This window comes from Ipomoea triloba, chromosome 13, assembly GCF_003576645.1.
Source record: "Ipomoea triloba cultivar NCNSP0323 chromosome 13, ASM357664v1".
In the NCBI taxonomy this organism is placed as follows: Eukaryota; Viridiplantae; Streptophyta; class Magnoliopsida; order Solanales; family Convolvulaceae; genus Ipomoea; species Ipomoea triloba.
Genome location: NC_044928.1, coordinates 23,427,487 through 23,441,314, shown reverse-complemented (window position 1 = coordinate 23,441,314; position 13,828 = coordinate 23,427,487). Strand labels below are relative to the sequence as shown.

The following is a 13,828-nucleotide window of genomic DNA, read 5'->3' as shown; positions in this document are numbered from 1 at the left end:
ATCCTACCATACAAAGCCAAGTGAAAGAAAATATATTCAAATACAGATATTGTAATTCCTCTGTCATACACACATGAAAACTAAACATTTAAGTTATTTAGATGATAAAAAAACTACGACAAGATAATGAAACGTAAGAAATAGAAAGGCATAAACTAATGAAAAATAAATTATCAATCCTATTTTATTTGGTAAATTCAAAATTAAGTTATATATTTACAATTCAATTTTTATATTAATTTAATTGTTTGTGTCTATACAGTCTATACATAGACATTATATTAAAAGTTCTATTAAATAATTGAATATAAATAATATTTAAGAAAATAGATGGATGCTAATGACATTGTGGTTTTGTGGCACAAAATGATTTTTTCATATGAAAAATCATGGTTCAAATCTCAGTGGGGACAATATTTTCTTGAAGGGAATGGTTCTCAATAGAATTGGATAACTTTTTCCCAATTTCCAAGCATACTTTGTCCATATAATATTTCCTTACATTTTCTCTAATCTCATCCAAATAAGATAAACTAATTAAAAGTTTCATAAAATTTTATAACTTCTTATCCTTTTTCTTTATAATATAGTCGTTTTCTACCAGTCCAAACACATTGATAATGCCCATTGTACTCATAGCTCATTGAAAAACTTCCAAGCAAAATTGAACCATCAATTACATGCATATTTTGATCACAAGTATTTCTATATATGTAAGATCATATATAAAATCCTACATTCAAGGAATTTCAGTATATAACACATGAAATTAAGTTGCTTTCCACTATCTTAATACCAGATATGATTGATGCCAATAACACCCTAAAAGTTATAAGATTTATGCACAAAATAAAGGTAATAAAATACCTTTAGAAAAGGTAAATTAAGTATCCAATTTTCAGTATATACTCCATATATTGCTTTGTCATAAGTAACAATTATATTGTATATGTTTTTGTTGATTGATTTTTATGCTTAGTCATTTAGTTCTATTTTCATTATTTTATAAATATTTTTTTTTCAAAATAGAACACATCAAGAAAATAATTGTGTAATAATGTAATGAAAGCATGAACACTCCACATATACAATTTAAACAAAAAATTTCACGAAGTCAGTTTATTATTCATTTCTCTAGATAGATCTCAAATAAAAAATAAAATAATAATTGAGGCATCATATTTGAAGAAAAAATGTTAACAAATAAGTTGAAAATATACTAATTGAAATTAATGTAGTTGAAATAGATTTCACAGCCCTAAAAAGGAAGTGATTGAAGTATATATAACACCTGAGTTGATTAGCTCTTATAGTCTTCCTTGGTGGAAATGAACTCACTTACCTAAAATAGTAGAAATCGTTTACAGATCCAAGGTTTGCTTTTTTAACCTGTGCAAGACTAAAAATAATACAAGTAAAATAGAGTACAATTACTTAAAACATATGTGAATAGAGTCAGTAGTATTCAAAAAAAAAAAAAAACATATGTGAATAATGATGAGAAATCCATTCTTCCTCAAAGGAAATGAGTTCACATACCTGAAATGGTCAAAATTGGCCGTCGAAAAATCTAGGGTTTTTTTGTACAGTTGTACCTGTTTACGACTAAAAAGTATACCATGATTAGAGTCTAAGGGGCATTTCTTATCGTGGTCAAAACCGGCCGCCAAAAAATCTAGGGTTTTTTTGTACAGTTGTACCTGTTTACGACTAAAAGGTATACCATGATTAGAGTCTAAGGGACATTTCTTATCGTGGTCAAAACCGGCCACCGAAAAATCTAGGGTTTTTTTTTGTACAGTTGTACCTGTTTACGACTAAAAGGTATACCACGATTAGAGTCTAAGATCGTACATTCAATTAAGAATGATTGGAAATCTTCGATTCACAAACGATGAACGGCAAACTGAGAATTGAGCTCCTGACCGGCTATTTTGGCTAACAAACCAAGAACTTAAACTTTAGAAGTGTACTTTACCAATCGCGCTTAAAGTATAAATGAAAGGAGTGGAACAAAGTGTCGCTTCGGGAAACATAGGTATTGAAAATCTTAAAAACTCGTACTAAAATAGATAGAATTACCCAAAAGGAAGGTGAATGATGACGAGACCGATTCGAGTTCTTTGTAAAAATGGAAGAATTATGGTGAGAAGCGAGTCAGATATGAACTACGACGACGAGCTGAGATTGATTGTGTTGGATATCTACGCAAAAATGGAAGAAAATGAGCATAGGTGAAGCCACTTTGTAATAGACAGGAGCCTATAACAGTGAAGGGAGCAACATGAGCAATTAGGGGTCCATTTGAAAACCCCAAAAATGACTTCTGAAAGTCATTCTCTAGATTTTTCGGTGTTTGGGTGTTCAAAGAAAATAAAGTCAAAGGAAAATATTCATTGCAGTCAATAGAAAAAATGTTCAATTTGACAGAAAATGTCTTCCTAGGTTTTTAATTAGAAGACACTTGATTCTTTATTTTTTCGTCTCTCTCATCTCTCTTGAAGCTACTTTCCAAATTATTATTATTATTACTGTATTTTCACCCATGCGTTGCATGTAATGAATTTGTTATAATATGTTAAGAATATTTAGATCGATATACAATTGTGTAAATTATAGCATCGAATATTGTATAGTGCAATTGAAGAATTGAGTTGGATCGATCGATTATCATTTTCTGATGTTATCATTGCTTGAATTTGAGTAAATAATTTTCCAATTAATAGCCAACGTGTAGATATACGAATCTGATGCTGAAACTTTAGACATTTTATATATTAATGTTTAAGATTTGTATTAATTGGGCTAATTATCTCGTTGTCTAGCAACTTAGTTATAGAAATTTTTTGTACGAGAGATATATTTTCTATGTAGATATATAACAATTTTGTCATTTTGTTTTATAAAAAAAAACATAATATTATTGCTTTGAATTACACATTATTGAAAAATCTCTTTGTAGACGACACTGTTAGTAGTAATAGAATTTTGTACATGCTTGTATAGAGCTAAAACCTTCGGGCCATCTGGATGATTGACTTGGGAAAAAGCCACGTACAATTGACCGTGATTAAAAATCGATATTTTTAGCAATAACCCAACGTACGTTAGTATTTGACCTTGACTTTTCTTACCGTATACTAAATATGTACTTAAAAGGGGATTTCATTTATTACGTATTGACTTAAATGGTATACTATTAATTAGTATTTTCGAAAAAATGGTAATATACTACCACCACCAGCACACCACCACCTAAACCACCACCACTTATTATTGTTGTTGTTGTTATTATTATTATTATTATTTTATAACAAATAATATGTTATTTTTAAGAAAATGAACCAAACTCACAAAATGCAATCTATTAACTTTTAGCCAACCAGAAAAAAAAAAGTTTTCTAACACTCAGCCAAACACTAGAAAATTAAAATATTTTTCAGAAAATAAGTTATTTTCTGGAAACCATTTTTCGGAAAATATTTTTCCAATTTTCAAAATAGACCGTAAAAGTATCGATTGAGCCAATTACAAGCTTAAGGTCTAAGTAATCATTTTGCACAAAGATGTACAACATTTTGTAAGTGCACACCATAAACCCTAAACCCTAACCCCTAATCCCTAACGCTTAACCCCTAAAACCCATAAAATTTACCATACGGTGGACAACCAATGCACATCCCCACATCTTACACTGCACCGTACTAAGCGCACCAATGCACATCCCTATACAAATATCTCCCAGTGACAAAAAAATTTCAAATGCATAACCTCACACCAGCAACGATTCCTGATGCCCTCCAACCAATGCACAACCCATAGTCATACGCTACACCACATCTAGCGCCCCAATGCATAGCTCAACAACCTATGATGCACTATCCTCCTAAAACCATAGATTCATCAACAAACCTAATCAAAAGTAAAAAATGAAGTCATGCCAAGCAGTCACCATCATCACTAAAAAAAAAACTAAAAGAATAATGAAGGAAAACGATAAAAAATTCCTAAAATCACGCAACATAATCTATAAGGAAATCGTCTTCAAGGAAACTACATGGGAAAATCCCTAAATGTCCCCAACACAACAAATTATTAAAAAAAAATGTTAAAAATATACATTAAATCATATAAATAAGATATTGCCAAATGAACAGTTCACATTATACCACCGATTCTCATATGGAGAGTGGTTCTCATATGAACCAGATTATATATATATATATGACTCTGTTCAGGTGAGAACGGATAGTTGAGGAGAGAACTAAGAACCACTCAGCGCTATTTACGTGTCCAATGTAAATTATTTGCACTTGTAAGTGCAACTAGTTGCACTTGTAAGTGATTTTACTTGTACTTTTTATTTACAAATTTGTACAAATTACTTGCACTTGCAACACATTTTACTTAGCTTGCACCAAAGTTTGAGTTATTTATGAAAATACCATCGTGTCGTTTTTAAAATTACATTTTAAATGTCATTTTAGATCAAAATTCACAATACAAAATTAACCATAATATATAGTATTATTTGCCCAACATCTTCAATGCTTGCATGACTCTTTCAACATTTCACTTTTTTTTTTTCATTATCACAATATTTTTTGGTATTCCTTGATACGGGGTAGAAGACAACGAGAAGCAATAATGTGAAAGATAATCAGCATGGGCAGCTCAATTAGTAATATGGACGAAGTTTGAGAGAGAAAGGTAGTCAGCAATCCCACTACGTTAGATTTTAAAAAAATTGTTCAGGAACTAGGAAGGTTTCTGGACCTAAAAACACATTTTCAAACTTTTGTTAATTAAGAAATGGTCCAAATTTTTATGAAAATTTTTTGTTTAGGGAAAATTGTAATTTATGTCTCCCTATAATATGTAATTATCAATGTCACTCCTGAATTATTATTGGTGTAAATGTTACTTCTCAACTTTTAAAACGGTACATATATTGTCCCTCTCATACCGTACGTGAGGGCAACATTTGTACTGTTTTAAAAATTGAGGAACAACATTTACAAATTACACTACGAAAAGTCAATATATATACTATTTTAAAAATTAAAGAACAATATTTATACCAGGTGACATAAATTATAGTTTTCACTTTCGTTTATTAGGGAACGGTCCGGAAACAGTTGTAAATAAATTCCCATGAGTTTACAGAGTATTAAAAATTGCAAGGCAAAGCTCGCTCTCTGTGGCGGCGGCTGCTTCTGAAGTAAACTTCACAGTTCACAGAGCTCTTTCTTTCTTCTGTCAATGGAAATTCACAAGGTAAATCTTCATATACTTTCTTCAATTCTTCCCTGCGCACAACTATTTTTGTTTTCACAAGGGGTTTATGCTGCTATTTTTTCGTGTTTTATATGGACAACTCCAAAATATAAAACCCTTTTCCACGTTTCGCCGTGTGTGCAAAAGCTACTGGAGGAACGTTGACATTATTATTAGTGAAGATGAATGTGATATTATATTATCAAGAAAATTTAAGCGAAATGGAGGATGCCATGTGTTAAATTACCTCTTTGTTAAAAAAAAATTTACAATTTTACCTGCTCAAGAATGTTTTTTTCTTCCTGACCAATTCACATTGATAAACACTTAGTTTAAACTTGATGAACCTTACATTGCTAAATATTTAATAGAAACTCAATGAACATTATATTGAAGATACTGTAAAAACTTGATGAACATCAAATTCAAATGGTATTATTTGTAGTTCCTGGCCAGGTTATATTCAGTTATTAAATCCATTTTTTATTACTTAATATTTGGATGAAGCAGGACTCAAAGAAATTTATTCCCCTATGCAATAATATGCTAATTCAGTTCACATGAAATCATGAATACAACATAGTGTCAATTTTTTATTTTTATTTTTTGTTAATATTCAATTGATGAAATTTTCTTTTATTTATTGGTGCAGTGTTCATCTGATGATGTTGATGTTTCATTGAATCTGGAGCTTCCAACAAATGACCTCTGGTTCAAGAAAAAGAAGGTTGGAGTTTCTAAAGCATTCTATTATTCTTTCTGTTACTCTTATACCACACAGTCCTTTATTTGTCCGTAGTTTGCTTTAACATTTCATTTTTCTGTTTATGTTTATTTTTCCTTCTTAGAAACTACTGGAGGACATGGGTTCTAATCCATTGGGACCTTTTCACATACAAAGTTTTGCTACTGCTGATCAGCTAAAAACAGCATTCACTTTAATACTTCAACAAGCTAGAATCATAAACTTAGATGAGGTAAACCTCCCCCTCCCCCACTTTTTCTATAATCTTTGTGCTAGTTGGACGCCTCTAAAGTTGAAATAACTAAAGTATAGTGAATTAATAGCTTCCTATTGTAGTGTTGTATGCTTATTGTTAGGCAGAGGTGGATTTAAAATATTTTCTGTGATGTTGATGCAGTTACTGAAGTAAAATGGTGAAAGGTGGGGGTAGAGCAATGTTATCTTTTCTACTTGTTTAAACTTGTACAACGTGTACTTTTTAATAGTATTTTTTTTTTTTTTTGAAACAATACTTTTTAATAGTATTAGTTGAAGTTGAACTGCTTTTTCCATTGAAGCTGCAAATATGCACCTAGTTCCTCTTTTTATAAGCATATAGCCTTATTATATAGGAATAGTTTCTGCTTAAAACTTACAATTCTTAACTCTTGTAGTTGCTTCTTTATTATTACTATTATTATTGTTGTTGTTGTTGTTGTTGTTGTTGTAGACTTGTAGTTAGCATTGTTATTACTGTTACTGTTTTTGTTACTATTGTTGTTATTGTTATTATTATTATTTGAAGCTGCCTCCTTAAACATTATAATTTGAGTTAATACCTAAAATGGCCCCTTGACTATTTCATAATTCCCATATTGATCTTCAATTATCAATTCACTAAAAATGGTCCTTCAACTATGCAATTTTACTCGTTATAGTCTTTCGTTATTTACACCAAGGACTAAATTGAGTAAATTTTTTCATAGTTGAGCGACCATTTTAGGTGAATTGGTAATCGAGGACTATTTTGAGAATTATGGCATAGTCAAGGGACTATTTTGGATACTATCTCTTATAATTTCCTTGAATGAAGCCATAACTAAGTGTCAACTTTATATTTTGACAATTCAATGTATTACACTGATCATAGAGTAATTCTGGTGTAGCTAGAGCTTTACTTTGGTGGTGATGATGCCAATAACCTGGTTGGTTTCAATAGTCCAAGGAATGAGCTAGAAGCTCTTCATTCAGTCCTTGCAGCCATTGATCAGGCATTTCCCAGCAGTAAAGATGCTAATGTGGTTGCATTGCAAGATCTACGCCAAAAAACTGTTGATTTCATCAGCGAATTCTCCAATAGAATCAAAGAGGACACTAAAATTTGTGCAGAGTGTACAATTGAAAAGGAAAACTCTTTGTTACAATGGGCTGAAAGCAATGGTGTGAAGTCAAAGTTGAGGATAGCTTGTAAGTTTTTAGTTAGTCAAAATGTATTTCAATAGAAGATAAACCTCATACAAGTGGTTCATATATCTTGCTGAGCATTTAGAAAGCTGTCTGAAAAATTAGGAGACTGTTTGATATGTAGATAGGTGCATTGTAATGTTGGAATAGTTAGGCAAGTAAAAGAGAATGGAATATCCAACTGCACATTCCCCTTATTTGAAGACAAACACAAGCACTTCCATGTATTATATTTTAGAATAAACTCTCTACTTCTCTTCCAGAGTGTAATAGTGAGGAAGCTAATTCAAAATGTTCTGATATACTTGCAAACTTTAATCTGCAGATGTTGAAGGAGCTGGAAGAGGGGCCATAGCAACACAAGATCTGAAAGTTGGAGACATTGCACTGGAGGTCCCTATATCTGTTATCATTTCTGAGAACCTTGTACAGGAATCTGACATGGTATTTGCCCTTATTTTCCACTGTTTTTGTTGTTAAGCATATTTGCCTATTTTCTGTTTTATTTATGTTAAACATGTATATTTCGATTTCCTAAAATATAGGCTGTTAACTAGGGGAAAGTTGACCCTGGATTCCAGGGACTTCATATTGCATTATTAAAAAAAAAAAAAAGGACAAATTTGTTGATAACTTTTTACTGCAGGCACTAGCCCTGGTGCTTGGATTTTCAAACACTTGCAGACATTGATATTTAAGTACCTTGGTCACTTGGTGTGAAGTTTGATTTTCTTCTTTGGAGTGAACAATTATTAGACCTCCTGGACAAACAAATGATTTCATGTAGGAAACAGTCTACAGCCTTATGATGACTACTAAGATAATTGTTCAATAACTGGTTTTTTGCAGAGCTGTGTAGTTTCCTTTACACAGTGTCATGTTTGTGAATCAATAGTACTCCTTATATTATTTAACTCCTTCAATCTCCTCTAAGCACATACTGTGTGGAATGATGAGTTCTTGAAATTCTTGATGATACCTCACTGTCCCACAATTTTGGTAAGTAGCGCCACTTTAACAGTCTCTTCTTCTTCTAGGGCAGTATTCTATTTTGAAAGTAGTTGATGGGATGTCTTCAGAAACAATGTTGTTGTTGTGGAGCATGAAGGAGAAGCACAACCGTCATTCAAAATTTAAGTTATATTTTGATACACTGCCTGAAGCATTCAATACAGGTTTGCCTTTGCTAATTTGCAAATCCCTTAAACTCAAAATTTTAATTAGTTTCTTGTGCTTCCTTCTGTAATCAATTTCACTTTTTCTTTTTTACTTTTTGTGTGTATAATATAAATACTTCTATTTTGACCTATTACTAAAACACCTCTTGACTCAAAATTATTCTAGATAGAAATATAAATCTTTGCTTTCAGTTCCATATTACTTTTTGTTTGCAGTTCTGAATATAAATGTAATTCAAGCTTTCATTTGTTGTCCACCAACATACACTCCTCCACAGAAGTACATAAAAAAACTGTTATTTAATTGTAAATGCCTGAAGAAATACAGAACTAAGTTCAAAAATTTTAACCAAATTAAATAATTGAATGCATATTCTATTTGATGATGGATTGGCATTCTACCACTATGAGCTGCTCAATTTTTATTTAAGTCAAGATGCCTTCTAGCAAGCATTTGAAATAATGCTGATAATTTGAGGGCACAATAATGTGATCCTTTTTGTTTTTTTCCTATGTGATTCGCTAGAATACTTAAGCTTCACATTTGTATGGCAGGTCTGAGTTTTGGTGTTGAAGCTATCATGACATTAGATGGTACATTGCTCTTAGAGGAGATAGTGCAAGCAAAAGAGGTCTCTATCTTTACACAAAAACGTCTCCTATATTTTGTTCTTATGCTTTATACTTATTGACTTACTTGGAAAAACTTATTTCATTTATTTTAAAGGGGTATGAACGTTGATATTCATTGTTTCTGTTGAGCTTTGCCCATTATCAACCTAGATCCATACTGAATCAGAGACGTGGTCAAACTGTCTTTGTTTTCATGAACTGGCCTTATTATTATTATTATTATTGTTGTTGTTGTTGTTGTTGTTAATGAAATTAAGATATTAATAAAAATTAATATTGAAAAGGACATTTGGAACTACTTCCACATTGGGGGCTTAGAGTGAAATTCCCCAGGGAGTGGGTTTTTTTCATGAGTTGGTGGGCGGAATTTATTATGTTATTTATTTATTTATTTTTATCTCATATATCTACCTTTTTCTTTTAAAACTGGTTGAGAGGGGGGGGAGGTATTTCTCATTTTTTATTCTATATTTGTTACTCCGTATTAGAATAAAGAAACTACATAATCATTATTTGTTTGTCTTGAGGTTTTAACATTAGGATTAAATGCTTTCTTTTTGAACATCTTGTTGTGACATAATCTCAGTATTGTATGATTATACACTGTGCAGCATTTGAGGTTACAGTATGATGAGTTGTTTCCTGCACTCTGTAATGATCATCCTGATACCTTCCCTCCTGAGCTTTACACCTGGGAGCAGTTCTTATGGGCTTGTGAACTTTGGTACTCTAATAGCATGAAGATTATGTTTAGCGATGGAAAGCTAAGGACATGCTTGATTCCTATTGCTGGATTTCTTAATCATTCGGTCAGCATGTTTACTTCCCTACCTACATTAAATTGCCTCTTTCATCTATCTAATAACATAATCAAATTTATGGCACAATTTAATCCTCTAATTTCGATAATCTCATGCAATTGTATTTTAGACACCTACCATTAAAAAGTTTATTTTCCTTTTATTTTATTTTATTTATTTTGGGTGACGAGAGAAACCCGTAGCCACTACTTGAGGGTGTGCACTGGGTAAACCCTGCCTTGTGGCCCTAGCCGGCAAAGGACCACAAGGAGGTAAACCAGCCTAAGTTGCCCATAGTTGACCGGCTCAAACCAAGAAGGCCAGTAGGCCACTCCCGTCAAATTTGGAACCTTGTGGTTACAAGTCAACAGCTTGACCAACTTGGTTGGTGTTGTCTGAATTTTTATGTGGCTGGTGTGTACTGGGTAAACCTTGTCTTATGACCCTAGCTGGCAAAGGACCACAAGGAGGTAAACCAACCTAGGTTGCCCATAGCTGACCTGCTCAAACCAAGAAGGCCAATAGCCACTCCCATTGGGAGTCGAACTTAGAACCTTGAGGTTACAAGTCAACAGCCTGACCAACTTGATTGGGGTTGTCCGAATTTTTATGTGGGTGGGTTATGTCACTATTTTATTGTTACCTTATGTAGCTAATTAGTACATATGTTAAAGAACTTGTTAGCTCATTTCCTTAATTTTTCTTTGAATAGACATCTCCACACATACTGCACTATGGCAAAGTAGATTCTACCACAAATACCATTAGGTTTCCTTTATCAAGACCATGCAGTACAGGAGAACAATGCTTTTTAAGCTATGGGAACTTCTCTAGTTCTCATCTGCTTACTTTCTACGGTTTCTTGCCACGGCTAGAAAATCCATATGATGTTATTCCACTTGGTAAGTTTTGCTATTCTTCTTACTTGTACGCTTGAAAAAATGTCTTGAAGTGCTTTAGCATGTACCAAGTGTGTCTTATATCGCAGATATAGATACTACCATGGATGAGGGTTCCGAGAATGCAGAACTTGCACCCGACTCGACATCACATATGGTAAGGGGTACATGGTTTTCAAAAAACCATGGAGTCTTCCACTATGGATTGCCATTTCCTTTACTAGATCATATGCGCAGAGCCCGGAATCCTTCGTTAAAAACAATAGCCCTGGTGATTTTTCTGCCACCTTTTTTTCCCCTTCAATTTATGAATTTTCTTGGAGATCCCTCAACTTATGCTAACAGTAGTCAGAAAAATGAGCTAGTTTCACAAAAATTTAATTGATTATATTAACATGCTATATTGGTTATAGACACAAGAAAACTTGGAGATTGAACTGGAAATACTCGGAGATCTCTGCTCAACCTTTGAAGCAATGATGGAATCACTTGGGGATGCAGAAACCGATGACCAGTAAGTAAATAGCAGCATTTGTGAATGGTCTCACTTCATAAGAGATACGAATGCGATTGACCTAAGTGAGCATTTCTACTTTGACAGGGATAATGTGATGTGGGATGTAAAGCTTGCTGTTGAATTTACGAACCTACAACAAAGAATAGTCTCCTCCATTGTAAACTCGTGTAAAGCTGGCTGTGAATTGTTAGAATGTGAACTACAGAAATGTATGCCATAAGATTGATGTGGCGAAATGAGTTTAAGAAGTAGCAGTACTCTGTATCAGGCTAGTTCTATTCTTGAATCTTGATTTTATTTTCCAGGAAGTCAATCCTCTAACTTTTTTGTTTGTTTTTTGTGAGGTTTCAAGAGGGTTTAAGAGTACTCTGCTGTTGAAGTTTTTATTGGCCAAATTTATACCATTGGGAAATGGTATTTAGACCAATATTTGTTTGTTAAAATGTTTAACAATAGATGTGCAGTTTGATAAGTGTTAATTTTTTATATTCATAATTTGCTCATGAATTGACCTATTTTATCATAAATTAATTAGATAAAAGTACATCAGATCCAAATTGTTCATTCTCTCTCTTTCTAAATTTTACCACTCTAACCAACTGAGTTGCCCATGCGGGCATTACATTATTCATTATTACTATAGTATGAAAACAAAAACATAAAATTCAAAAGACATTTAATACTATAGGACTCTTGTGTCTCATTTTATGTGTTTAATTCGGTTAACGAAGTAATGTTAAATTTAGTATTATTATAGAATTTATATATTTAGAAATTATATTAAAATATTATTAAACACAAAAAAATTAATTAAAAAATATTAAAAAAATAAGTAAAGAAGAAAGAGTTGATTTAATTAATAAATAATAAATAAAACAAATAAAATAGGAAAGAGTGAGTATCATTTTGCGTTTGGTTTATCAAAATTGATTCAAGTTATTTATAATTTAATTTTTTAATATTTAACTTTATATAAGTAAATACAATTTTTATATGTAAAAATTACTAACGTTTTATATTAAACTCAAATTTTAAAATTATAAAAAATATATATTTTGTTTTTAAAAAACACACACACAAAGATGGCTTGATTTGACAAACCAAAGAAGTATTAAAATAATTAGTTTTACAAAGATGAGCTACATAATAACATAATCTAAGTATGGAATCCAACATTTCTCAACTGAATCAAATATTATTAAAAAATAATAAAAATTTAATAAAAGTGTAGTTTATAAAGATGCATTGAGTGCTAACAACATATATTCTGGAGTTACAAGACATAAAACAACTTACAAATTCAGTACTGCCTAGCAGGAGCCATAATCAACAAAAAAACAAATAAAAGTAAGATATAATCACTATTAAACCCATAATGCAGACCATAAATCAAAGAAAACATTCCAAGCAGATAGCTACATGCATAATGTTGCAAACAAAAACATACCATGAGCAATATATTATCCTTTTCATATGTCAAGTCATTAAATCATTCAAGTAGCTTTTCTTAGGGAGAGATTAGGCATACATATTTGAAAGACATTGTGAACACTTGTTTAGTAATTTTGAGAATTTTTTATTTTAATTTATTTTGGAAAAATAGAAAACAAAAATTAGAAAATATGAGTTTTATTGTTAAAAATTCATGTTTTTCAAATTAGAAAATAGAAAATGAATAACTAAAGAGTTTTTGATATTTACAACAACCACCACCACTCTCTCTATTACAATCTTCAATTTCTTCCACCCACTATTATTTGTTTACTACTTATCCCTAAGGGCATCTATCGTTATGATTTTTAGGGATTTTTTGCGTTTTTGGCTAATTTGAAGAAGAGAGAATGTTTGTGCTTATACGTAACATTCAGGATCTTTGTCAAAAAAAGGAGGATGGCGCATGTTTGAGGCACGCACTTGCATGCCCAACAAGCGCTTGCTTTACACATACCCGTTAGGCACATGAGAGTGATCACTAATTGGCAATTACTACCCTTTTTGATCTACTTGACACCAAAATGCTATAAAATAAAAATAAATAAACAAAAACCACCATTAAAATTGCTTTAATATTGCCTACATAAGTATCCAATGTGAGGTCATCAAAGGTCAAACTAGGTGGAATAAAAAAATTTCAAAGGATTTCTTGGAGATTGTGGACGATCCTATAACCTTAGCTCGTGCTAAGATGTTAAAAAATACTCAAAATATTAGGCCATGAATTGAATTGGTTTCCACAGGGCCATGAATATAATGAGTCTTGTGAAGGTTATTCAAAGCTGGTTAATTTAATTGAAGTTTTTTTTTTTTTTTAAATCCAAACAATAAGAATGGAATTT

The 13,828-nt window shown here is 31.8% G+C and overlaps 1 protein-coding gene across 1 annotated transcript; it reads left to right on the top strand.

The window, feature by feature from the left end:
- Positions 1 to 5,164: 5,164 nt before the first annotated feature.
- On the top strand, positions 5,165 to 11,981 carry LOC116000979. The gene is made up of 12 exons (XM_031240858.1): positions 5,165 to 5,277; positions 5,930 to 6,004; positions 6,126 to 6,254; positions 7,168 to 7,468; positions 7,791 to 7,909; positions 8,508 to 8,640; positions 9,199 to 9,275; positions 9,888 to 10,085; positions 10,789 to 10,978; positions 11,065 to 11,246; positions 11,389 to 11,489; positions 11,577 to 11,981. Exons 1-12 carry the CDS (start codon positions 5,263 to 5,265, stop codon positions 11,710 to 11,712), a joined length of 1,656 nt encoding a protein of 551 aa, XP_031096718.1. The 5' UTR covers positions 5,165 to 5,262; the 3' UTR covers positions 11,713 to 11,981.
- The last annotated feature ends 1,847 nt before the right edge of the window (positions 11,982 to 13,828 follow it).

Excerpts from the sequence above, each read along its gene's own strand:
- LOC116000979 (XM_031240858.1), top strand. Across the intron at positions 6,005-6,125 it reads TCTGGTTCAAGAAAAAGAAG|AAACTACTGGAGGACATGGG; the intron begins GTTGGAGTTTCT and ends TTTCCTTCTTAG. Across the intron at positions 11,247-11,388 it reads CGTTAAAAACAATAGCCCTG|ACACAAGAAAACTTGGAGAT; the intron begins GTGATTTTTCTG and ends TATTGGTTATAG.